This window comes from Solanum dulcamara, chromosome 9 (assembly GCF_947179165.1).
Source record: "Solanum dulcamara chromosome 9, daSolDulc1.2, whole genome shotgun sequence".
NCBI lineage: Eukaryota > Viridiplantae > Streptophyta > Magnoliopsida > Solanales > Solanaceae > Solanum > Solanum dulcamara.
This window is the reverse complement of record NC_077245.1, coordinates 75,397,127-75,423,671: the sequence shown is the minus strand read 5'-3', so window position 1 is coordinate 75,423,671 and position 26,545 is coordinate 75,397,127. Positions and strand designations below refer to the sequence as shown.

The 26,545-nt window shown below is 33.2% G+C and overlaps 2 protein-coding genes across 2 annotated transcripts; both read right to left on the bottom strand.

Moving 5' to 3' along the window:
- Positions 1 to 3,648: 3,648 nt before the first annotated feature.
- Positions 3,649 to 6,499, bottom strand: LOC129902436 (vacuolar protein sorting-associated protein 41 homolog). The gene is made up of 8 exons (XM_055977670.1): positions 6,413 to 6,499; positions 6,225 to 6,315; positions 5,498 to 5,575; positions 5,290 to 5,409; positions 5,117 to 5,197; positions 4,921 to 5,006; positions 4,479 to 4,559; positions 3,649 to 4,373 (listed from the first exon to the last, which is right to left on the bottom strand). The coding sequence occupies exons 3-8, from the start codon at positions 5,543 to 5,545 to the stop codon at positions 4,352 to 4,354; spliced, it is 438 nt and encodes a 145-aa protein (XP_055833645.1). The 5' UTR covers positions 5,546 to 5,575; positions 6,225 to 6,315; positions 6,413 to 6,499; the 3' UTR covers positions 3,649 to 4,351.
- A 400-nt stretch (positions 6,500 to 6,899) lies between these two features.
- Positions 6,900 to 19,508, bottom strand: LOC129902435 (AUGMIN subunit 3-like). The gene is made up of 18 exons (XM_055977669.1): positions 19,197 to 19,508; positions 17,925 to 17,961; positions 17,180 to 17,283; positions 16,178 to 16,373; positions 14,733 to 14,799; positions 14,110 to 14,213; positions 13,048 to 13,132; positions 12,806 to 12,860; positions 12,343 to 12,474; positions 10,619 to 10,688; positions 10,296 to 10,353; positions 10,151 to 10,206; positions 9,766 to 9,918; positions 9,062 to 9,173; positions 8,847 to 8,988; positions 7,963 to 8,038; positions 7,395 to 7,490; positions 6,900 to 7,209 (listed from the first exon to the last, which is right to left on the bottom strand). The coding sequence occupies exons 1-18, from the start codon at positions 19,370 to 19,372 to the stop codon at positions 7,078 to 7,080; spliced, it is 1,851 nt and encodes a 616-aa protein (XP_055833644.1). The 5' UTR covers positions 19,373 to 19,508; the 3' UTR covers positions 6,900 to 7,077.
- Between the last annotated feature and the right edge of the window lie 7,037 nt (positions 19,509 to 26,545).

Genomic DNA, 26,545 nt, shown 5'->3' with positions numbered 1-26,545 from the left:
TTCCAAAGTTGCAATTGAAATAATATCATACATCTTTGGACCAAAACAAAGCACGTTTATATAAAATAACAAAAGTTGGAATTGATGGTCTAATAACGTGCGCACTATACACATTAATAAATTCAAAGCATAGAGGGCCCTTACTCAAAAATTAGAATTCTAATGGAAGTCACTGTTGCTTTAGAATCACAACAAGTAAATAGTAACCGATTTAGAATTTAAATATTGCACGCTATATATGTAATTTAAACAAATAAAAATACATTGTACTTCTTTGGGCTACAAAGAATAGAAGCGAATTCAGAATTTAAAGTTTACAAAGTTCTTACAACAAAGTTAAGTTAATACATACAATAATAACTGAGTTCACGATTCATTTATTTTGTAAGAAGTTCTATTGAAAAAAAGATTTGCAAAATATTGCTTGTTTGGTTGAGGTTTTCAAAATTTTGACTGGAAGGGATTTTCCAAAAATATATTTGGAACATTCATCATAGAAGAAAAAAAAAAGCTTGCAGATTTTAATCAATTTATTTATTTTATAAAAAAAAAAAGCAACATTGCAAAAAAATTTAATCATTTGATAGAATGTTGTCTAAGTCATGCCTGAAAAATTGTTCCTAAGCTTAGCAATGAAGCAAATTTTCAAGCAATCATTTCATAAAAACTTCAATGTTTACTTCAAATTATATATGGTTGTTATCGATCATGTAAATATTAGTTTAGGAGAATTATAATTTTATTCTCAGCAAAAGCGGATCTGCAGCAACCACGATTCACATTACTGATCATCAAAAATTCTCACCAATCAAATAGATCCCTTTGTCCACGACCTAAATATTCCTTTTGGTTATGGCAAGGACCAATAATGTATGTATCAAATTAATCTGGATCTAGGTATAATTCTAGAATCATGACTTTTCCATTTTTTCAAATATTGTTATCTTTGTGATGTAACACCAAAAAACCAACATATATAGTTTGTGAAGGAATGCACGTTAATTTAAACTAATTGCATATATAACGAGTAATCGAATTAAAACAAGTAATAATTATTCAACCTAATTGGAAATAGATACAAGAGTTATTACATGTTTAACTAAGATTATCATAAATTATTGTATATATTTCATTATCGTGAACACATACCTCATGGTACACTCATAATATCAGACTAAAAATTATCTCATCCATTTTTTTATCCAAATTTAATTTTTGATGTGTCTATATTCTGTTTGGGGGGGGGGGGGGGTGATGCTTAAGAAGCCCAGAGAGATTGCTTAACTCAAAAAGTGCTTCTTCATCTAAGTGGGCTTGAGAATTGAGATCACCATTTTGGGTCCGTAATGATAGATGTGGGTCAGAATTTTTGGCCCAATATTACAATGTGAGCTTGAAAAATTGAGGTCACCATATTGGGCCAAACAATAGATTGTGGCCACATTGTGTAGCCCAATAAGGGAGATTTGGAATATCAGATTCAATTAAACGTCTATTTTTGCCAATTATTTGGTCCATTTCTTGTTGTGCTTTTTGGAAAATTTGGGGATTTTTCATCATTTCAGCAAGTGCCCATTCTATTGCACTAGATGAAGTGTCTGTACCAGCTGTGAACAAATTCTGTAACAAAATTTTGTCAAAAGAAAAATATGTCAGAATATTAATTAGAAAAGGAAAGAATGTAGTTAATATTAACCTTACCATTTTATGACAATAATCACTAAAAGAATAGAAATTAGCTACGAAATTTGTTGCTAATATGTCATTAAATAGTTCGCCAAATTGCCTTTCACATTTGTATTTTTGTGTGGCCTTATATTGAATTTTACTCAAAAACATGTTGCACCTCCCCAATTTCATCTTTGTACTATAAAAGAAACTCCAATTTAGGATAGTGATAAATAAATGCTATTTCCACCTTCCACGTCAGATATGAACTTCTGAATAAATTATATTTAAAAAATATATGGTAATGTTCCCTTTTTCTCGTGACAAAAACTAAATATGAGCCACTATGGATGTCAATTGGTGAATGGATAGGTGTAGCGGAAAAGAAATGGGTTTTCACTGAAAATATTTTCTCTTGAATGCTTCATTATTTTCATACTCTCCTTTTATTTTAAAATGAATATGTGATACGAAGTATCACAAAGAATTAAACGCAGACCTATATGATATCGATATAATATCAATATACCGACGAAATATCACAAATAAATATTTTCTACTAATTTAAAATTTAATAAATAAGATTGTGACTTTAATAATTTTCTCTTAATTGTTTCATTTTTATTTCTTAAAAATAATTCAATCTTATATGATACCGTTAGGGTATCAATATACCGATGGAGTATCACAGAAAATTAAAATCAGTCTTATATGATACCGATATGGTATCGATATACCAATGGAGTATTACAGAGGATTCATTCATTACAATGGTGTTCGCATCATGTTGACGTCATGCGCAAAATAAGAAAAGAAAAAGTGAGGTAAGAGGATAAATAGTTTGAGTAATAGATATGTAAATAGTTTGGATTGAATCCAATTTGAATAAATAGTTTTAAAATTGAATCTATTTTGTGTATGTTTCCCAAAAGAAATAGTCAATTAAAAGAGGTCAGTAAAGGGGAAAATGACGAGCAAGACCCGGGAAGCTCGAAGCTACCACACCCACAACCATAAGCACTATAGTCGCTTGTTAGCCCCTTGAGACTCTGATGGCTATATGTGACGGGAATGACATGATTCTCCGATGATCATGTGATTCCTGTAAATGGATAAAAAAAAATATTTTCCTTCGTACCAAACATACATATGACCAATAATACCAATGGACACCGAATGTAGGAATTTTATTTAGTATTCAACTTCATTACTACTAGTAGGGGTGTATATGGACCGGGTTGGTTCAGATTTTTTACAAACCAAACCAAACCATTTGTGTCGGGTTATTAAATCTATAAACCAAACCAAACCAATAAAAGTCGGGTTTTTCGATATCAATTTTTCTCGGGTTTTTCGATTTTTTTGGGTTTTTCGGTTTTTCGGGTTTTTTGGGGTTTCTCGGATTTTTCATAGTATCTAATAAAAAACACAGAGAAGTACTTCTTAAAAAGAATTCTAGTACAAAATATCAACATATAAGATGGAGGCAAAACACTGTTTGAAGTTTTAACTTTATAATATAACTTTATAAGATGAGCTTTTTTTGTATATTATTTAGATGAGCTTCTCAAATCCAAATCTAAATGTAAGAAAGAAAACAAAAATTATGAAAAAATTTTAAAAAATATTTATAAATTACATTTTAATAAATATTTTTATGTATAACATAATTTAAAAGTAGTATATCTATAATCGGGTTGGTTTGGGTTCGGTTTGACTTTTTTTAGTTAAAACCAAACCAACCCTATAATGGTCGGGTTTTTTTTCCAAACACCAAATCAAATCAAACCAAACCACTAGTTGGGTTTTTTTTCCGGTTTGGTTCGGTTTGGTGCGGTTTATCGGTTTGCCCTGTACAACCCTAACTACTAGCACTGTGTTTTCGTACTGTTCTGTCATCGATATGGTTAGCTTCATAATCAGTTTTCACAATGCTAAATGTCAAAAACCGAAAAAGAGGAGAGGGAGGAGATGAAGACGAAGACGAAGAAATGTGAATTATTAAACCAAAAAGAACAGCACCTTACAAGTAATCTGGAGAATTTTATGCGTTAAGCCGTCCCTAATAATTGAAGGGATAGCAGAGAATTTGACTCAGATCAATAAATACAGAACAATTTCCTAAAATACAGATATAGAACATTAGAAAGCAGTATCTATCTAATAAATAATAACACATGCTCATGATATATGCACACACCAAACAAAACTATGGTACACCACAAACAAACGGAAAAAACAACAGATAGTCAACCTGCAGCTGTAGTACAGAGAATACAACGCATCCGAGGGGTACCTGAAGAAGCATCTTCGTCGTCATCGTCGTCGTCGTCATCTTCGTCATCAATACCATTATCAAATTCATAATATGAATTAATCCCCTTGGAAGAAGCCCCAGTCTGTTTCTTATCGCCGCCAATAGAAATTGTAGACTCCATGAGACAAGTTGTATGGTAGGCATGACAACAAAAGAAGGCAATAATAGATACGTTCTGTAGAGAAAACGGATCAAAACATATGCAACACCTTCCACCTCCTCTGGTTTTTGACTAGACCTCCATGGATTTCATACTCATGACTCTCTCTCCTAAATGTGAAGCCCTCTGCTCATTTCTTTTGGAGCGTGCTTGATCAACGTCCTCGCTCAAACATATTGCACACTTTGCTTCCTTGTAGTATTTGACTAGCAGGTTGACACAATCAACCTGGCAGTGAAATTAAATCGTTAAGGGAATTACTTCATCACAACTTGCAAACAAATGCATATCTTCTGTAAGATACCATGGAAGGTAGGCTCACAAATAATGTACCTTGAGTATGTCATTACATCCATGTCTAAGAGAAATTCTGTTCTGTAGTCGGTGACAATTTTGACCAAACGATCCCTCAGACTGCAAAATGGAATGCAATATGGCAAAACATTCAGATATGTGCAAAGAGATTCAAGATTAACTAACAGCACTTGGCATCATAAATTTCAAACCCAATCTGACTAACTCATTACATAATAAATACTGACCACAACATCCAATAAATGTCGCAAAGAATCTAGAAATTAACTTATGATGCTCATGGAAAAGCAATATTAGGTCGAGTCACAATTATATTACCTCCTCCTATTTCACTATTCAAGAAGACTTGCCAGCAATAAAAATATTTTGTGCCAAAAGAATAAAAGCAATGAACTTCATGTATCTTGTTTAAGCGTCATACCTATGAAAATGTGAGAGTTTACTTGATCAACAAACTTACCGAGGTATTTTCAAGCCATTGGGCAACATATTTACAATATATAGGGGATCAAGATTCCCTACAGTATGCTCTAACAATACACCAACCTGTAAATAAAAAATAAGGCAACTTAATCCAAAACGGAAAACATTAAAACAATGTTCATACAGTCTACTGTGCTCTAACAAAGAGGGGAACAAAGAAGGTGATGCTTTACCATTTCAGGCTTATTAAGACATTGCTTAATCAGCTCATCCCAGAGTTCATCATCATGTTGCATGCTTACAAATTCTATGGCCTGCATGTGAGTAGTTATAACTTATAAGGCAAGTCTGTTGAATTCCAAATTTAAAAAAGCAATATTAATACTACAAATCAGCAAGAACCCACCTCTTCTATATCTCCCACTCTATTTATTATAACAGCAAGGGCCTGCTTTGCATTCCCCATTCTTCCAAGGATGAAAACTTGCTCCTTTAATAAATCTCTCTTCACACAGATATCATAAGCCTACCGTAGTTCATTAAAGAAGAGAAGGTCAATAAGAAGAACAAATAACCCAGAGACCGGTACTTGTCATCCATTCATTCACAAAAACCTTCTCAAGTGTATAATGCTGGCTACTTCTGAGAAAGGGAAGCATCATCTTTGGATCATATTCAGCATAAAGCTCGACCTATGAAAATCATAAACAAGGAGTAACTAAAATCAGTGGATGCCAGTATAGAATCCACAAAATTTAAGAATTAAATAAACAAAACAAAGGCGTCCATACACCAAGTAAATGCATATGCATTAGAAAGCATGGACATAATAGACAAAAAACACAAAAATGGGGCATAAAAACCTTAAGGCATAAGGAAATACTTGTCTTGTCACTTCCAAAATTATATCTTCTAGGCTAGTTAAATGTTATGCTTCTCTGATGGAACATGAAAGACGCCACATTGCAGCCCTACTATAGCTCCACAATGCATGGCTTTTTGGTAAATGAACATGCTTGGAATCTAGAATTACTATAATATTAGGAGTTACTTGAATGCCTTCCTGAAATCACCAAAGTTTCACTTGTAAAATTTAAAGACAGATCACCAAAATGGCACTGTCCAACACAGAATATATGCATCATGCATGATGGGTTACACTTGAAATAAAAGTGCAAAACCGGGCACTAATTATTCAGAAGAGATTGATCCTGGTAAAAAAGAGAAAAACCAGACCATATGCAGCAAATAACATACAAGAACCTTACTTTGCTTGGTGCATATATGCATAATCACATAGGAATTGACACCTTAAGATAATTAGAAAAGAGTTTTACCAACCTTGGCTTTGCAATAATCACATCTTTTGGGGACACAATGTAGTATAAGGGTTCATCACCAGCAGCCCACTGACCCCCTGCATAGCTGCTACCTATATCATATGGTTATGTTATATTGACTCGTAAAAATCTATTAAGTGCGCGAAATGAATACAAAGTGATGAAAACTTATAAACACTGAATGATTACCTGAAAATGGAGCATGTGCAAGTGAATAATCTTTTGCCTTGTAATGCTCAAAGCCATGTACAGGGAGAGCATTGGTAGCGAGCTCATCTATTAGTTTGATAAAATTGTTCACAACTTTGTATAAGATGCAATTCCATAGTCTAAACCGTGCAACATGAGAAGGAATATTTTAATTTCAAAGAACCAAGGATAATATTTAGAATATGGTCAACGCATATCTTGTTTGTCTTCGATAACTATGTTTACCAATAGTTAAATATACCAAGTTCATTTTTTCCAAATTTATCAGTAGATATCAATAGTGGCAGAATCACCTTTGTTCAACGGGTGTCAATTGCTGAAAAAACAGCATTAGATAGGTAATATTTGCATATATTTATACTATATATGTTGATTCCCCTCGATAATAAAAAATGTTAATATTTCTTCAAATCTTAAGAGCACACTTTCATGACTTGCACACAAGATAATTAGTGCACGGCTAATGTTTAGTTAATGATACTATGAATCATGAAGTTAGTATGAGCTTGGCCTTTCAAAAATTATTGATGAAAATATTGAACTGAAAGTAGAAAAAGAAGAAACATGGCTTACATACATGCACAAAATACATCACAAATGAAGAAACTGACTACGTACAAAGCACAATATACAAAGAAGAGCGACTATGAAGATTGCAAAGCTCCGACACTTGCAGCAAGTTCCATGACCTTGTTTCTTAAGCGCTCAGGGTGGCAGAAGAAATCTACAAAAACTCGCCTCTCAATAGTCTTCTCTGCTTTTTGATGTCTGTAAATCTGTTTTATGACGAGTATATCATTTATTAATTTACATCTTCAAGAAATACAGCATAAAAAAGAGTGTGAACACATCTTAAACCATAATAAATACAGAGGACCATCTGAGACATAAAACGGTACCAGAAATTAACAATGGTGTCTATTTAGGGACAGAAATAAGAAGACTTGAGCTGAAAGCTTACCTCATTCTTCTTCAAGTGCTCACTGGTCACGTCTTCAATGGCACGGGATAGGTTCTTATTGTAGTCTTCCAATGTTGCTAGCTGCTTCATTAGTGTCTATACAGGGAAGGACATAAAATGAGAAGTAAGAGATTAAAATCTTCAAATTAAACATAAGGGACTGAAGTGCTCATTATAACGTATATGACTATTCATATAACTCAAAAGAGTGAGGTAAGTTAAGCAATCAAGAACATATGTTTTTCCAGGAAGCAAAAGATAGTGGTACATCAAAGTCCACAAAAAAGAAAAAGGGGCACTCAATTATGACCCATACATTATGGAAAGGCAGAGTGAAAAAACTCCTTTGTTAAAGTAAACAGATACTCCTATTCAAAAGCAAGATATATTGTTCTCCATGTATTATTTCCAAGCTGAAGAATCTAAAAGTCCAATTTGGATGCAGTGATAAGTTAAGCAGTGGAAGAAATATAAACCTCAAAAGCCTTTGAGCAAATAGAAAGAGGGGGAAAAGAGAGATAGAAACCATATTTACATAAAGCAAAGCGCATAATGACAAATAATTTACCTGAGGTGTTAAAATTGGTTGAGCAGTTGTTGATGAAGCAAACAATAGCTGCTGCAAACTTTGAAGAAGAGTGCACCTAATATATGATGTAAGAAAGGTATAAGATGTTTTCACACCATGACACCATCAGTATTGATTTTTAAGTTGATGAAAAGCCATTATGAAGGAGTACAACTCCGTGCAGATTGTAAAAGCAAAGGCAAACTCAGAATTCAGATAACATATACTTGTTTGAAGTATTAACTAAACAGGGAGACCTCAACCTACAAAACAGATCATGAAAGATAAAAGAAATATGGTTTATGCAAAATGGGGACTTGTTCGAAGTATTAATTTCAACACAGTTTTCTTAAAGATTATCCGGTTCAAAACTTCCATCTTCCAAGAACAATTACTACAAACACGACCTCACGGATCTTTCAAGACACTTCACAAATACATCCTACAAAACTAATATGTTGACTGGATCTAGTTACAGGGCCTTGTAGTTCCAGCAAGTAATCACTTGTAAATGAAGACATGGCTGACCACTTGTCAAAAATAAAAAACAGAAAGAGACACTACACAACTTGACAATTTTGCAAGTGTGTGTTCCAAACATAACTTATACAATTATAATGACCTAGAAACAGATCAATAGGTAGACAAAACTAATATTTGATGGATTTCATTTTCATATAAGTTGGTGTTCGCTTAGATCAAAAACAATATAAAAATGTGAATAAACTAATGCGTTGGCAGTGATATATAGGGCCACGTAAGAGAGTATTGTGCAGAGATCTTATTCTAAAGCTTCAAAGCTGTCCCCATATGATTAATAATGTCAGAATACTGGAGAGGAGTTATATAGAGACTGGTATAATTCGACAGAGTTGAGAACTTACATTTTATTTATACATTGATCTCTATCCTGAGGAAGGGTGTGTTCAAGGTCGTATTGTAAAGACATCAGATCTGAACGGAGGCTTGATATATGTTGCACAATGCCAGGTGCCGAAACATATGTTGATGGACCAGCTTGAATGTCTGAAGAAACGAATTAAGTATGAATAATAATCCAGAAATGGTGAAGTAATATTTCAATGTCCAGATCCATTACTTGAATATAAGCTTAAAAGGTCCCTGATGCCATGAAGAAATGTATCGCGATCATCCACTGCTCCTTGTTCTTGAACATCAGATGCAGCTTGGATCAGTGCCATGCATCGACCCTAAATCAAAAAAGTTGCATGAGTGGACAACTAAGAAAGCAAAGATAAATATTGTACTCCTATGTCCCAATTAAAGATGAAAATTTTCTTTTAAGAGGCCTCAAAGGTATAACCATCCCGTGTCCATATTTCAATCAGCGTCCTACATTGCCTCTTAAACATGCAGCAACTGCTAACCCCACCTTGACTTCCCAAGATTCTTACTAAAAATCAAGTACTTCAATCAACCACAATCAATCGACAACCTTCAACCCCAATTAATTGGGGTCATCTATATGAACCCTTTGTATCTATTCAACTATCTTCAGCTACGTTTTAAATTGTTCCATAAATGTCAAATTTTAAGACCCACACAAACATGCCATTTTTGTTGCAAAGAAAATTTTGTATCCAAAAATCCAGCTTCATCCCTTTTATGAGTTTATTGTTCAATTTACGCAAGTTAAAAGACGTTTGGATGACGAAGGACATTATGGAAAGTTGAATAAGGCTTAAAAAGGAGAAGGGAAAAACAAGAACAAAATCAAGCTGGTGAAGGTTCTTCAAGTTTAATTCAAGTCTGTGACATGACTCATTCTACGAATATACTTACCACTCTGCCTTTTGTTGCTGACAGGTATCCATGCAGCTCAGACTCAATAACTTTAAGCAATGAAAATGCCCCAAGCATGGTCTTCTTTTCCAACTGACATGCTACTTTCAGAAATTGATGCCTTGCGACATGATTAATTAAATGATTTATGAACTGCAGAGAAACCATAATTAAGTAAGAATTACAAGAATTTCTTGACATCAATGTACTAAATTAGATACCCAAAGGTAGCTAACAATTGGAACCAAGAACAACATGGTATTAGAATATGCTGCATGCCAAATTAGCAAAAGCGAGCCATTAATATGTGCTCCTTATGATGGTTATTAGTAGAAGAAATAAAGAAAATAACTGTATAGGAAACACATCACCCTCTTACTCATACCGTTTTTTGCCTGTTGATGTAGAATTCTTGGCGCATGACCTTTAGATCATAGTCTCCTACATATTCCACAAGAAATAGCATTCATCAGAAAAATATATGCTAACTAAAATTTTAAGATCACAAGGTCAGGCAACAATATTATTACCTTCCAAGATGTATGTGTCTTGTAGCTGAGCCAGCTCCCAACAAAGATCAGGAATAGTCTGAAAAATAAGAACTGCAGTAGGTAATATACCCAACAATGACATCAAAATCTAAAGACATCAAAGAATTCTTGAAGTTGTCTTGAAATATAGAATGTCTGTTCATTCTGAATCGATCACCTTGGCTGATATTGAAGCAACACCTAATCAACAATATGATAACTCTTATCTCTAAGGGTGCTACCTGACATCTTCTCTTGATTCACGACTAAGTAATAAATAGCTAGCATATAACCAGAAAAGATTCCACGAGTGCTAGACAAACCTCAGATAATAACTTCTCTTCTTTGCGATATAAAATTGAGATTTCTCCAACTAGTTCAGCATGTTTTCTCCTGCAAAGAGATAACGAATTTTATGATAAAGTAGCCCACAAATAAGGTTATAACATTCAATTTTAGAACAACAATGTTTACCAAGCAGCAGAGTATCATTAAATAAAGAGATACCAACAGCTACAAAGTTTATCAACAGGTTATAGATAAGTACGTTCCACAATATTCCAAAATAAGAACTATTTGGGGATGTCACAAAAAAGAACAAGAACTAGCTTTCAGTGCATATTTACAATTGCAAGTTTTTCTATCTATTCCTCGTTATTATGATTTTCTTTGGTTCGTTGAATTATCATGATCATTTTTATATACGATGGCTTCATCTTGGGAAGCTCGAAATTGTAACCAATAGGGAAATTGTAATGTAACTATGATGGATACAGCAAAGAGAGTTCTCAATCACTTCCCTGCAGATAGAAGCTAGTATTCTCCTGCACAAATGTGATAGTTGATTGATGTACAGAACAACAAATGACACGCAATGACATTTCAGACATCAGAAATTTATTCGGGATTGCGTAAGCAATGTAAAATAAGTAAATAACTAAGCATCCAAGATCTGTAGAACAAAATGATGCTTCTTAACCCTCTAAGTACACCCAGTTCCAGTTTCAAAGGATTTTCTTCTTTTTTTCGGAAGAGAGAGGAATTTGGAGGGAAGGGGACTTGAGTTCTATTGGAACGTCACCAATCATTTTGTAGAAGTGAAACATGAAAATTTCCATGTATTGTCTTGATATGATCACAATCCTTGATACTCCCTCTATTACCATTTATGTTTACTACAACAACATAGCCAGTGTAGTCAAACAAGTGGGATCTAAGGAGGGTGGGGTGCATGCAGACCTTACCCCTATCTTTGTGGAGTAGAGAGGTTGCTACCAATAGACCCTTGTGTTATGACCCACCACTTGATCTTGAAGGAGGAAGAACCTCGAGTCTTGGAGAGGTTTATAAAAGACTCTAGATTCTTGTAAAATATGGAAGAGAAGTCTTGGAAGCCATAGAGTTCTCTAGAATTTTCTAGAGTGTGTAGAGAATTCTAGAGTAGGAACTTCTTTGTAAATATGGAAGGACTTGTATAGCAATTTTTATTTACACTTAAGCCCCTTAGGAGTAGTATAAATAGAGGGGGCATTCATTTGTAACAAACCATCCAGAAATCAAGCATTCTTCCAAGTAATACAAAGCCTTCTTCATAAAAGCTCTCTTGTCTTTCTTATAATCTAGCATTCCCTTAGCTATCTAGTCTTAAAGGCTTACTTGAGCCTGCAAGATCGCGAAAGATTCGTGAGTAAGTTGTCAAGTACCGCACGGAGGTCTTAGTTGAAGTCTAAGTCCGTGACACTTGGCTCAAGCAAAAATCGAGTTGCAAAGCAGGTTTAAACAAAAATGCACGAGTAAACGCTATGTTTATGTGACACAATTTCCTACTTAGTCCGTTACAAAAAGAATGACACACTTCTAAGATGTGATGTCACCTTGTTACCCCTTAGAGATACAAAACCATTCATATGACAAGCACCATAGCCTCGTAGAACGAACATATGTCACTAATATCATAATGCAATAATCCAAATAGAGAATACACCATGAACATGAACAGCAAAAAATATATCAGTTTTAGGTGCAGAAGAGTGTAGATGACATATACCGAAGAGAATGAAGGTCCAGATGAATGTGAGCCTCATCTGATGTCACTTGACCCTTGAACGTAGCAAGAATAGCTTGTTGTTTAGCATTCTCAACTTGAGCTTCTATCCATTGCCTCTCACTTGGACCAAATCTGTCACAAAGAAGGGCAACCATGAAGCTGGGTTGACAATTTCAGAAGGGCAACCATGAAGCTGGGTTGACAATTTCTCAGAGATGATTCATGATTGACATACAGGAGAAGTATTTCCAAGTAGTTTAAATTCTAATATTCTATATTTATATACTATAGGAACCAAAAAGTAAACTCTCTTCAACTTCTGATGTAATATGACAATTAATGTACATGGCCAAGCATCCTGTTTCAGGAATGTCACGAAATATAAGGATACATCCCAATAAAAGCCAAAACATTTGATAGGAACATAAATTGCTTAGATTAAAGCAAAAGAAATGGTGCATACATGGAGCGAAGGCGTTGCAATTCAGAAACACGCTGGTGGTGAGACTTTTCCAGATCTGCCATGTCACAAGGAAAAATATTTACAAATCAACCTAACAACCAGACACAATAGCCAGGAAGCTTTCGCCAATTCTAAGGAGAACAAATCTCTCCGTCAATAAGTACACGAGCAAATCAGATACAAACATATACTCGACTTGCAGAAAAAAACTGATGTGAAAGGAGGTGTATGAATGTAAATACCTCGTAGTAAAACGTTTGATATGTCATTAAGGCTAACCCATGAACATTTTGACTTCCCCTCCTCTGCAACTAATCTGTAGGGACCCTAAACCACAATAAACCAATAATAGAAAAGTCAAGACACTGAAATCCTATAAAATAGATCTGGAAAGTGCAGATCAGATGGGTAGGGCCAAAGTTTTCAGCTATGCAGATTACCATTGTAATGGTTGGCTGGACAACACATGCCTTCCAATCTTAAGGCCAAGCCCACCAAATGGGATAATCACTACGTGTGCAAAAAGTTGAGGACTAAAAGTAAAATATTTGATATGTCATTTAGGTAAAAACTTGACTTAGCTTCCTCAGCAACCAATCAGATGGACCCTAAAATCAAGTTGTACCATAAATGCACAAAATATTAAGCCATTGAGATCCAAGATAATCTTGAAGAGCAGATTATAAGGGACGGATCAGGGCTTTGGCCAGGCAAAGGGACATTTAAAAGGTTGGCAGAAAGGGTACAGACTGGTCTACGGTATTAAATATGCATAGACACTATAAAATTCAGCATCTAAAAGTAAGATTGCAAATCATGTACTATACAGCAAGAAACACAAGTCCCAGAGTAAGCCTTCCTAAATTCATAGAGCTGAAGAGAAAAAACTCAACATTAAAGATATAACTCAAAACAAGAGCATATAATGCTTAGTGGCTCATTTCAAGAATTCTATCTTAAAAATAAGAGAAGTTCCAAGGAAGGAATTGATACTTTAGAGGTTAACAATTCAATGATCAAGATTACAGTGACCTTTTTAGCGTTATGTAAGTCAGACCTAAAAGAATTCATGGATGAATGAACAGGTAAAAAGCAAAAGGTATCAGCACTAAGCAAATTCAGTTCACAGTTACGCATTATACCAAAATTGTGTGCAAGCTTTACCTTTTATGTTGCTTCCACAACCCAAGTCCTACGTCTAAGGTTTGATGAGTTTCCAAATATACGTGATATTACTAGGTTTAAGAAGATAAAAATGCTCACAAGGGAAAGAACCAAGTAAAATAATAATATTTCAAACGTACTGTATCTAGATGCTTGGTAAACCACTGATTTAACTCCTTTACACAAGATGCATCCGCCAGCAGATATGCATGGAAGTCCGAGTAAGAAAGGTATATTCCATCTTCTACAATACAAAAGAATTTGGAATATCAAGGAAATAGTCGCAATAGTAAAAAGAAATAGATAACAACAACATACCCAGTATAGTTCCAGATGTGGGTCTGGGAGTATAGCACAGAGAGGAAAACAGAATTTGCTCAATTAAGATTTTCATTTGACCTGCTATCTTAATCAAGTTGGAACCTAGACGTCCAAGTGAGCTAAGCAATAGACTGTTACAGCTAGTCTAATTAAACTATGCAGCATATTGATAGAGTATACACAAGACATGTGCACAAACACATCATTTTAAAAGCAAAGCAGCAACCAGCATTCATCTTGAAAAAGTATAATCCCATTTGTTTTTGGAGATCTTAGTAGTCATTATGTACATAGTAAGCATTAGAACTTACAAAAGATCTGTGGGAATGTGAGTTGACATTCAAAGCAATAAAAAACTTTCTAATTAATATATTCACCACACATACCCTTTAAGCAATAAGAGAAATTTTCTGAAATAGTCATAAGAAAAAAATTGACGTACCATCCCCTGAATGATAGTGTGCCAACTCTTGCGCAGTAGAAGCCATCCTTCCAAGAACTGCATTCATCTATGTATAGTGAAGCATTTTAGGAAGCCATATAAAACTATTACACAGTATCAATATAGGTACATTTCTCAACGGAAGTATATATTATAGAGACAAGAAATATAGGATGCCTCCAACTTGGAGAGTGGGCAAGTTTCTTTAGTGGATACATTTGCTAAATATATGGATTATGGAAAGGCAATAAGAATTTCAGAATTCCTTAACAATGACTCAACTTTTTGGCGAAGTTTATCTTCTTTCCCTGAAAAAGCTGCATAGCATTCATGCTGCCAAAACCAGCCCAGAATATACACTAACAATTGGCAGCCTAATATGTAAAGGGGCAATCTGAAGCAGACATGTTAATGTGCTAACATTACAAAAATGGAAATAGCAAAAAAATATAGGCAAAGGGGCAAATCTGATGCAGACATTTAATGTGCCAAACATTACAAAAATGGAAAATAGCGCAGCGTAATATATTCCTAAAAGCAACTCCACTGATGCAAAATATAAATTTTGATCATTATGGCCATAAACATAGCACAGCTGGTTAATCAACACCATGAGATATGATGTAAAGACAAACTTAAATGATAAATCGAAGAGCTAAGAGTTTATGTAATTCAACGACAAACACTTGTTCGGAAGAATTTCTTTTTATGTCACTTTGCTCAATACTTCAATGACATTTTTTTTGGTAACCTACTTCATCAATGTCATTTATTTTTGTTAATGCACCAGAAAAGTACCAAATGGAATTGCTACAAGGCTCAAGCCCTCCAATTATTTGACCCAAGCACCCATACATAGGGAAAGTTTCATATGTAATAGTAAAGAACTCCTGATCTTCCAAGCACACTTCCAAATCCTTCAAGTGCATCTTTTCTTTCCCTATCAGAAGTCAATCCGCTTATCCGTTTCCAGATTCTCCTAAAAACACTTGAAGGTGTTACATTCCATGTTTGCTTCTATCTCTCACCTGATCTCTCATATGTTTAATCTGCCTGTAGGAGTTTTAGCATCTTAAATAAATAATCATGGATAACAACCAAGCGAAAGAAGATGAAAACCACAAACCAGTTATCAGATTAACATCTTCAATCTACCACTTAAACAAGCCAAGATTAATAATATTCTGATCCTCTTCCCACATTGTCTGCCGTCAAAATAACATTTAAGCTTTGTTTGGTCTAGTTGTAGGTAAAGCAAAAGAAGAATTTACTGTGAACCTGCCTACATAATCACCAGGCCTCACTGTCTTTAAAATATCCTCACATTAACTGATTTACCATCAATAGCAACCTTACATGTGCCATTATAGGAGATGATATTCTTTGTATAGACTGCATGTAAATTATGCAAATAAGATAAAATAAGTTGCATTTAACTGGCATACCTCTAAATTCCTTGCTGAAAGGCTATCGTCTGTGGTAGCCTGCTGTCCATTAAGAACAGAAGTTGCTGCGACTCGAGCCCTTCTTCCCTGAATCAATGTAGAAGCCTGCCCAGTGAGCATATCATATTGAGACTGCAATCGTCTCAGCTGTTTCTGTAACTCCAATTCTTCAGCTTTTAATGCTAAAGTTGCATCTCTGATGATTAAGCAAACCATCAATATCAGAGAAAAACAGAGAAAATGGAAAAACAAAATACTCTGAGACCAATTCATTTTAATATACAAAGGAGCCAAGATAAGGTTCTAAGAATGTTATATTTTACTTATTCCCAAAAAAGAATTCAGAGAAAGATACACCATCTTGTGCACACTAAATTGCCTTTATCAACTCTCTGGTATCTAAGTTGCCTCTTCATATGCAGTTTCTAATTATGGAATAAAGATAATCCAGAACTGATGATTGATCAGATCAATGGGGAAATATAAACTACAGCTGTTGCATTCGAGGTAAGGACAAGAAGACTGACCTTCACATACCTATGATCATGTCCCCGATGCATCATTCACAATATTTCCAGAAACACAACATAACAGCTGAGGTGTGAAATTATAGATAACTGTTTCTAAGGGTCTGCTAACTCCCGCAATCTGAGAGATTTCTATTAAGTGTACCCAAACGAAGGTATTGATTGGGAGCACAGAAAGTCTCAAAAAATAGTAAAAGAGAAACAGACCACGAGAAAAAGTAGAGATGAGATAAAAAACATGTTTGACTAATTTCTTTAAGAACTATTTAACTTATTGTTACATCATGAGTAGATACAATGCTGGATCAGTGATCCAGTTGAGAGTATAGGTACATCACAATGTGAATGTGAATCGTTTAGAAACTAGAATTACGTCAACAATGTAATTTTGAGTTTAAATTCACTCAAACTTCGAGATAGAATAGAAAAGGTTTAGCAATAATGAACAATAGATCTAAGAGACAATAGTCATCACCTTATATCCTTCAATCCTTCTTCGCTTCCAAAAACCGCCTCTTGGTTTTCTCTCCTCGTTGAGAAGGCTGAAATGCTGTCATAAGCAAAGTCTAGATCTTCTCCCTGCAAAGTCATTGCACATATGAGGATGATTGTATATACATAGTGGCAAGAAGGACATGATCGCAAACATCTTCAACTTTATTAAATGAAAACTCTTAGTGAATAAAATATATATCTGTACATATATTATAAACATAAGCATATACACATAAGTACATACGGTAGATACATAGTGTCAAGTGGTCCCCCCACCCATCCCACCCCCAACAACAACAACCCAAAATAATTACGATGAAAGCACATAATGAGGTAAACAAATCTAAAGGTTGACAAATGATAAGTAATTATCAATAGTAAAGGTTCTAGATATTACAACTCATCTTGCAACTTTAATGAACCTCCGGAAATTTTTTCCTCTCTTCTGAAAAGCACCCGAAGTAAAACAACATCATACCCACAGGTATAAGCTTTCTTAACAATTGAGATAAGGGGCATGCATAATGCAAACATCCTAACGAATATATATCAGCATTTGTCAGATAAACCATTGGAGGCATGAAGGCACCTTTAACTATACCACCAAATTCTTGAGGTTTCAACCAGACTGAAGCAAATTATTTTTATATGAAATGATAGTTTCACTCAGCTTTAATTACTGTTTGTTGTGGGGTGGGGTGGGGTGGGGGTGTATGACAACGTACCTCCAACAGCTTCTCCTCATGTAAAAGATGCTCGTACCTAGGTTACAGGAGAAGATGATATTTAAAAGGATGAATTGTGTGTTCCGTCAATAGAAATAGAGAATTCTGACAAATGCAAGAAAAAACTTGTCTAGAAGGATAGGATAGAGTAGACAGAGTCTAATATAGTGAAGTCAAGATTAATTCTATAAGTACTACATTGTCCAGAGATGTCATTTCAAGCAACTGAAACATTTCATGTTCTAATGATTGAGGACGAGAATAGAGTCATATTGACCAGTTTTACTTTTTTCCTCTTTTTTCTAGTTTTTTTTATCAAGAAAGGGAAAAGAAGTGAAAACGAACATAGGACTAAAATAATCATGACTGTGAGACTAAATTAAAAGATATTAGTAACTATGAAAAGCATACAGCAATTCCTAAAGGAAAGCTCAAGAGATTATACAACTAATACTGTAACGCCTCAATCCTATGCAAGCTAAAGAGATAATGAAAGTTGAAAATGCTTTTCAGTAGAAAACTAACAATTATCACTGTGTAAACTCATTGAACTATAAACGCATCAATTACATCTAGCCAATATATCCTAAAGATTCTATGGCCATATCGTTCTAAAGAAAGGAGAGAAGGGAAGTCCACTACAGAAGATGGAGTCTTGCAGATATTCTCCTATTCATTCAAGAGTAAAAGCCAAAGCATAACTAATCACAATTATGTTAACATCCCCATTAATGATGGCGAAGACGCTGAAATGACATTGAATATTGAATATAAAACAAATTCGATTGCAAGGTTGATAGTAAGTCCAGCTTCCAGATAGAATTTCTAGACGTTTTTCAACACTTCTTAAATTATCACACAACTAAATCAATTATGTAAAAGATTAAACATAAGAGTTAAAATGGCACAGCTTAGTAACTTTGCAAATTAGAAAACACAATAAACTGATAAATAATACAGCTTCCGATGAATCTGATATAACAAATAGAACTGTAAAATTCCCGTTTATCTCTTGAGACGTTCAATTTACACAAAACCGAAGAAATCACGTACTGTAGCTCAAATGACATTGCTTAGTAACTTTAAAATGAAAAAACAAAAAAATAAATTTAAGAACAACCTTGACACTTAATACAGCTTCCGATCCACAAATGAATCGAATTCTAAATTGCATTATATCTCATATTTCGATACTTAGATTAAATTATACAACCAAACAAACGCAATTATCCAGAATGTAGGAAGAGAAAGAAAATGAAAGAGAGACTTCACTGTGTGACTTCGGAAGGGGAAAGGACATTAGAAGGGCGAAGGCTGGAGCAAAGCCAATCGAGGACAGGTCGAGCGTCGTCGTACTGGAAAGGCCACTCGAAACTATCAGGATCAAGTGATTCGTGACCTTCGTATCCCAATTCCCCAAGCAATGTGCATAATTGCGCACTGCTCATACTTCACTGCTGCTGTGTAGTTCGGAGTTGTCAATTGGCTAAAAAAGCCGCCGGCCGGGAAATGCCTTTTGCCGCTGGCTATGACCTAATTTGGGAGATTTTGCTTCAAATGATATTTGTTTTCTTTTTCCCACTTCTTTTTCTTTTTTAATTTCATTTAAATTTTAATTTTAAACTGAATATACGTTGTAACTCCAATTTTATTTTATTTTTCAACATTTGTAACTCCCATTCAGGTAAGTGTGGAATGCGATTTGAAAATTTTTTTTAGTAAGTTTATAATATTTATACTTTTAAGTTGATTTAATTTTTTAAAGATTTTTGTTCATTATTCTATTCTTTAATTTTTTCTAGGCAAATAACGTGGGGATTAAAGGCAATTCACAAATCATCCTATCGCCATGGAGATTTGTTTGATGGGGTTTACGTAGGAACCGACGGAAATATTCGATTGAGCAACTTTAATTTCTTTGATGGTATGTTTTGAATATTTGAATTTAAGAATATATTTATAATTTTTGTTTTTATAATAATTATTTACGTTGAAATTTGTAGATGATTTTTGGAGTCTTAAAAATGACTTCAGAGATTTTAAAAAGTTTACAGTGCTGCTAACAATAAATACTTAGCTTGTTGAAGTTGACCAATTAAATGAATTGTTCGACTACTTTCTTAACTCGAATCATTTCAAGTAAGGGAGAATCTCATGTAAACATTTTCATTCATTTCGTTTTGTTCGTCATTTTATTAATTTGTTTTAATTATTATTTTAGAGACGCATTATGGTTGTATGGAGCACCCACAATTTGGAACTTTGTACAGAAAAAGATATTTTTAGTAGGGTGAACAATACCTTTAAACTAGAGGGTATATATGTCCAGTGTTTATACAATCCTCAAACAGACAATTAGGTTAGTGAAATTAAACTAAATAGTTCCATTGAATGTTTTGATCCATGTCAGCAACTTGAATTCGGAAGAAAACTGTGAAATGCAGGAGAATCACTGGTATGGTACAACAAAGGAAATAGTAGTGTTTGTTAGAAATTATTGCGAACACAACAACATACTAACTGATCCTTTCAATGAGATCCAATTAATATTTTTGGGGATTTCGGGTCTTATTGATAATGACTTGGGCATGGGACCATATATTTCTGATAGGTATTTATCGTGGTCCTGCCCACCTCCTAACTATCAAATTCCACAGGTAGAAAGGCATTTTCAACTTTAATTTAAATTTTATTTATATTTAGATGAATGTATTGATACATATGAAAATATGTTCTGACATTATGTGTTATGTGTTATGTGTTAATACTTTATTTTTGCTTCTTTATTGAGATCTCAACATCTTGATTCTAGTTCTAATTATTTGTTAAGTATAGATGAAAAAATGTATAAATTTGAAATGAAAGAAATTCGAGAATGAAAGATAAACAATGCCACTAAATGATTTGAAAAGAATATATGGATTGACCCATTTTTGAGCGGTCAGTCTAGGCTACTACTACTATGCAAGCTTCACTACCACTACTTGTTCCATGGCAACATGAAATTTATTTAAAGGTGAAAAATAAACTTCACCTTATGCAACAATCCTCAATTCCTCAAGCATTTGAAACCGAACTCTCTACGTGAAAAGTGATGGTGGCACCATTAGCATTAAATTTGGTGTGCAACCAGCTATCTATTTGCATAATGTGGATTCTGATCAAAGAATTTTTTTTCAAAATGGAGAATGTGTTGGCGATCAATAAACAGTCCCCATGAAATTAGTGTTTTAATATTAGAGACCAGTAAATACTAAATAATATCATCTCTAAAAGTATATTATTTACGTGTATAAATTCATCTTTTCTAGCTAATATATTTTGATTATGAGTCTGCGCTTTGAAATGGTCACGTGCAAGGCCTTATGCTCTTTTCCAAAGTCATCAACGATTCTACCTCCTCAAGGAATAATGATTTAACAACTATGTTAAATAGTTGAAACTTTACTAATTTGTGCGTGAATTATATTTGTGTAGATGTGGATGGATGAGTTAATCACAGTTTTCAGCAACTACTTTCAATAGGGACAGAAGTATATAATAAATAGATAATTTTACTGCATATTTATAAGTGTAATTTGTGGATTAGTATTATGTTTATTTAGGATTTGCATTCACAAATTACATAGCCACGAAATCATCAAAGTTAGATCTTCTTACGTCACGTGAACAACCAAAAATATCACTGATAAAAACAATAACAAAAAATGTAAATCGTCTATTTTATTTTACCATCATCGCACCTCCAAAAGTGTATAGGATTTGTTGTGTATTCTCGCTCTGAATCAACACACTCATCATGTCTATCCCATTTTTTTAAGGAAAAATTATGCGGATAAACAAACATATACTAGTTAATTTGCTAATATAGCTATAGTTTAAATTAATTATGGCTTGTGGTAAACATCTAGCTGCAATTACAGTTTAAGTTTTGTATAATTCACGCGATTATACAGTTGAGTTTTGTAAAATTCAGGCGATTTATACAAACGCTGTGTGCGAATCGAATTGTATAGCGAAATATACAAACACTAAAAATTGTACAGCGAATTATACAAACGTTGTGCATGAATTGTATAGTGAAATATACCAACGTTATACAAAAATTGTGAATTGTATAGCGAATTATATAAACATATACAAATGTTGTGCGAATTATACAAACGTTGTTATAATTATAGATACGAATTGTAATTAGCAAACTATAGCTATGAACCATAATTAAGATATTTTTGAGTTGCTATGTGCGAAAATTTCCCTTTTAATCCCTTCTTAGGAGTTTCTATCACCTTTTTGCTCTCTAAGTGACTCAAATTAAAATTACAATCTTAGGGTTGGAACTGAGGGTGCTTACCATCTAAGCAACCCCTCTTGTCCATTCCGTTGTGCTGTTTTTTATTTTTCTTTTTTATTTAAACAGTCTTCATAGCATTAATGTGCAAAAATTTACAATTTAAGTTTGGCATTTCAAAATTCATATATGATCATTGAGAAGAGACTAAGGTTGTTCAAAATCAAACCATAACTAATAATTAGCTAACTAAGAAATTGACTTATTGACTTATTGGATTAACGATTGATTAACGTATTAAAAAAATTTACTTAATAATTTATCGGTGCAAGAACAGATTACTCAAATTTCTTATTGGATAAATTGTTTACCCATTAAAAATTATGTACTTACATTATCACCCCTTAATATATAAAGTTCATATTATTTACCCTAAAGCCCCATTTAATATTTTGTCTCTCCTTATATGACTTGATACATATTTGTGAGTTGGATTTCTCATTTCTTGTATATAAAAATGTATATTTGAACTATATTTTGGTCTTGAAATGTTAAGTTGTTATACATGAGAATATTTGTTAAATAAATGCTTATTTACATGCATCCTGAAAATTTAGGTTTTCATATATTTCTCATTGTGATTCACAACTACAGTATTACCAACTTATAGAGCCAGAGAAAATTATTTTATTTGATAGGAGATCAATATATTGGTGAGTGAAAATGAAAGAATGGATCATGGAATAATTGAGTCAATACACAGCTCAATAATCGTTGATAATTACCAATCCGATACCGAATCAACCGATCTCTTATTATAATTGGCTAACAAATTAATATATTTAAAAATTAATATCTAATAAGCCAAATCATTAAACATAATTATCCGGTCAATCCATCCGATAATTAGCAGCCCTGAAAGAGACTACTAATTTTGTCCTAATCTATCTTGGAGAGAGACAAGATATGAAATATTTCTATCATCTTAGGCTCTTATAACCCCACATTCTACTATTTTAAGCAACACACATGTCTTCATCCTTTTAAGTTTGCCTAGTATATATGTAATGGAACCAATTGGCATTGTCAAACATATGTTAATCCTTGAGTCTTTCAGCTCCTAGGTTTTCTTTGCGCGTGGGACAAGGACAACAACAACCTACCCAAGTAAAATTCTACAAAGTCATGAAATTTGAAGAAGATAAAGTGTATGCAAATCTTACTCTTACCTTGTGAAATTCCTGGCCTTTTTGTCGAATAATATTGACGCTACTATATATGATCTATGCTCTCCCTGACTTCTTACAATGAGATAAATCTCACTTTGTTTACGCTATAACATAATATTGACTCATAACGATACGTAATTCTTCATAACAAGTTTGCTATATTATATAACTGAAATATTAAATCAACAACATATATTATAACAAGTTAAATTACACAGTTAATTAGCATAAGGGAAATTAGATGGATTAAGAATTTAAGTTTTTGGACTGTATAAAAACTATTTACAAAATTAAATTATTTTTAAAAGAAATTTATCACACTGTCAATATATATAATCAAAATCATAATTAAAGATCTTACGAATAAGAAAACTTTATCGAATATATCAGACCCACATCTTCCATCAGTCTAGAGGATACGAGTCTCTCCATATATAAAGGAGCAATTAATTTTCCATACATCTTAATCTATTACTTGCAATGTTTTTCAAGTCATTAAAAAAAATAGTACTAGCAGGACACATTATACATTATTTTATTTATTTGATTTGGTCATCCTATCTTTGGCTGGCTTCTTATATTCGTGCTAAACAGTTCTAATGACGTCGTTTGTGTTGGATTTTTGCTAAATATCCATTTAAGAAAACATCATCGATAAATTAAATAACTAGGTAAACTTAATTAGGATTCGATTCCACAAATAATAATAATAATAATAATAATAATAATAATAATAATAATAATAATAATAATAATAATAATAATAATAATAATAATAATAATAATAATAATAATATCACCTTAATCAATGTATGGACCTTCCTATTTAGAATGATATCTGGCAAATTTATTTAGTTCTTTTAAAAAGAGATTTGAATCCTATTATATATAGCATTTATCGTTGTAATTTAATCTATTGTAGTTTCTTTTTTGTAAGTAACTGTGTCTTGATTAATTTCTGCATATCCTCGACTAATTTCTATCAGCAAAGCTTGGACAATTGAAATAAACTAAATTAACTACAATACAACACCCTAGTGCCACACTGGTTATCGTTTTCTTTACCAAGATGTCGTCTAATTCTATAACTAAATAAATTGTAATTACCTTATATATATATGATCTTGTTTGCAAATGTTGTAGATACAATTAAATAAATCAAGTTATCTGATATAATACGTTATAATAAACTAATAATAAAAAGAGTTTAGAGAATGTCCATAAATATTAGAAGTTGAAATTCGTTAATCACAATCTTAGACTATGGTTGAGTGGTAAATATATTTTCATCCTTAGTCAGTCTCGAATGTGAGACCACTTGGATATCGAGTTGCCTTAGTTAGAAAGATTTGTTGGGTTTAAGTAAGGTGTGAATTGAGAAATGAGAATAGGAAAAATGGGGGGAACCAAGGGGAAAAGAAAAGTGATTTCTCCCTCTCATTGGCAGAAGAAAAGAAAAGTTTTGTTCTTATATTAGAAAACACTTTATTTAGCTCTTAAAGGGTTAAGTAGAGGGTGTCCCTCGCGCCGTCGTCGCCTTCTAGGCGCTTTGGCAAATAATGTGATTGATTGATAGTTTTTTAGACAAAATTTATTTATCAATCTCATTAATTAATTTCTTTTTTTCTTAATATTAATCAGATGAATTATTAATTAATTAATTTGCAGAATTAATTAAATCACCCGCAAAATAGAATTAACTAATTAATTTGCAGAACAGAATTAATTAATTTGAAATTCGTGGATTCTTAAAGGACATGTTTCTTCCGAACAAATATTTCTTTTTTCAAAAGACATGACTTCTGTACTGAATAGTGAGACTGCTCTGAATAGGGGAATTCACACCCATTGCTTGCTATAAATAGAGAGGTTTTCTCTTAGATTTCTGCATCAATTTTTGTCCCTCTTCTATTTTTATTTTCTTACAAACAAAGTTGAGTCTTTATGTGATTTCGTAGTTTACTTTTGAGTTCGCTGAAATTATTGAAGTTTGAGGGGTATTGCTATTCTTTAATAGTTTATCCATTTTATTCTGGGAGGAAATAATCCATAACTTCGGTGAGGAGATTAAATTTCTTAAGCACGCACAGTGAATTTTGTGGACTCGGATACTGTCTTTTTTTTCATCTTAAAAATATTTTTGTTTTACTATATTGAATATATGGACAACAAGAATTTACCCTAATGCGAAACTTTACAACGTGAATTTGAATTTAGTCGTAGTTCAATACAAAAGTCCAAACATAGAAAAAAAAAAAGGTAAACTGATGACGTGTGAAAGGAAATCCCTTGCAATCCGGAGAAGAAATTACTAAAATTCAACTGAAGAATCTTGTGATTCAAAAGTAGGAAAAACTTTTATGATAATTGAGAGAGCACATTGAATGGATTGGCAAAGAAGGATATGAGTTTCAACTGCCAAAATAAATGCAATTGTACAAAATGTATATTGCTGCTTTTATATAGTACAGCCACATGGTAAATGCCTATTCTAGTAGCTCTTAAAAGACCTCCCCTATTCTCTAAACTCCTATGACATAAAAAGCATAACATAAAAAGTTAATTCCTTCCTTCCCCTCCTTCCCGGTAAAGAGTTCTTCGGTTCGATCCTTGAATTTAAAAAAATCATGATAATTCTCTATTCTATGAGACCTACATAACATGAATATTACTCCGTTGGAAAGCTCCAACTTTCGAGTGCCAAATGATTATACCAAAAGAATTAGTAACACTTTTGGTATTTCGATTATAGGTAAAGTCAAATTTTGGTCCTTGAGATATATGAACCAATATCCTTGAGTCCAAAGCTATCTTACACATCCTTTTTACTTCATACGAGATAGGGGCAAGATTTTCACATACCCTTTCTCTTCAGATTCAATTTGTGATATCATACTGATTAATGAGCATGCTATTATTATTGATATAGTATGAATCAATATACTTAAACTTTAATTAATTAAAATATGTGTTTTTGGTCTCTTCACATCCGTAAAAAAAACATTATATTTGAACTATTTTTAAAAGTATATCATCTTCAAATATGGATTAACAATATAAGTTTAACATAATTCACGTGTAATTATTAAACAGTAAAATAG

What these genes read in the sequence shown, in the direction of transcription:
- LOC129902436 (XM_055977670.1), bottom strand. Translation starts at nt 5,545, where the DNA reads ATGATGCTTCCCTTTCTCAGAAGTAGCCAGCATTATACACTTGAGAAG. An exon ending in AGCATTATACACTTGAGAAG is followed by an intron (nt 5,410 to 5,497) that starts GTTTTTGTGAAT and finishes GAACTACGGTAG; the next exon opens with GCTTATGATATCTGTGTGAA. An exon ending in GATGTAATGACATACTCAAG is followed by an intron (nt 4,374 to 4,478) that starts GTACATTATTTG and finishes TTTCACTGCCAG; the next exon opens with GTTGATTGTGTCAACCTGCT.
- LOC129902435 (XM_055977669.1), bottom strand. Translation starts at nt 19,372, where the DNA reads ATGAGCAGTGCGCAATTATGCACATTGCTTGGGGAATTGGGATACGAA. An exon ending in TCCCCTTCCGAAGTCACACA is followed by an intron (nt 17,962 to 19,196) that starts GTGAAGTCTCTC and finishes CCTGTAACCTAG; the next exon opens with GTACGAGCATCTTTTACATG. An exon ending in CTGGACCTTCATTCTCTTCG is followed by an intron (nt 10,689 to 12,342) that starts GTATATGTCATC and finishes ATCTCTTTGCAG; the next exon opens with GAGAAAACATGCTGAACTAG.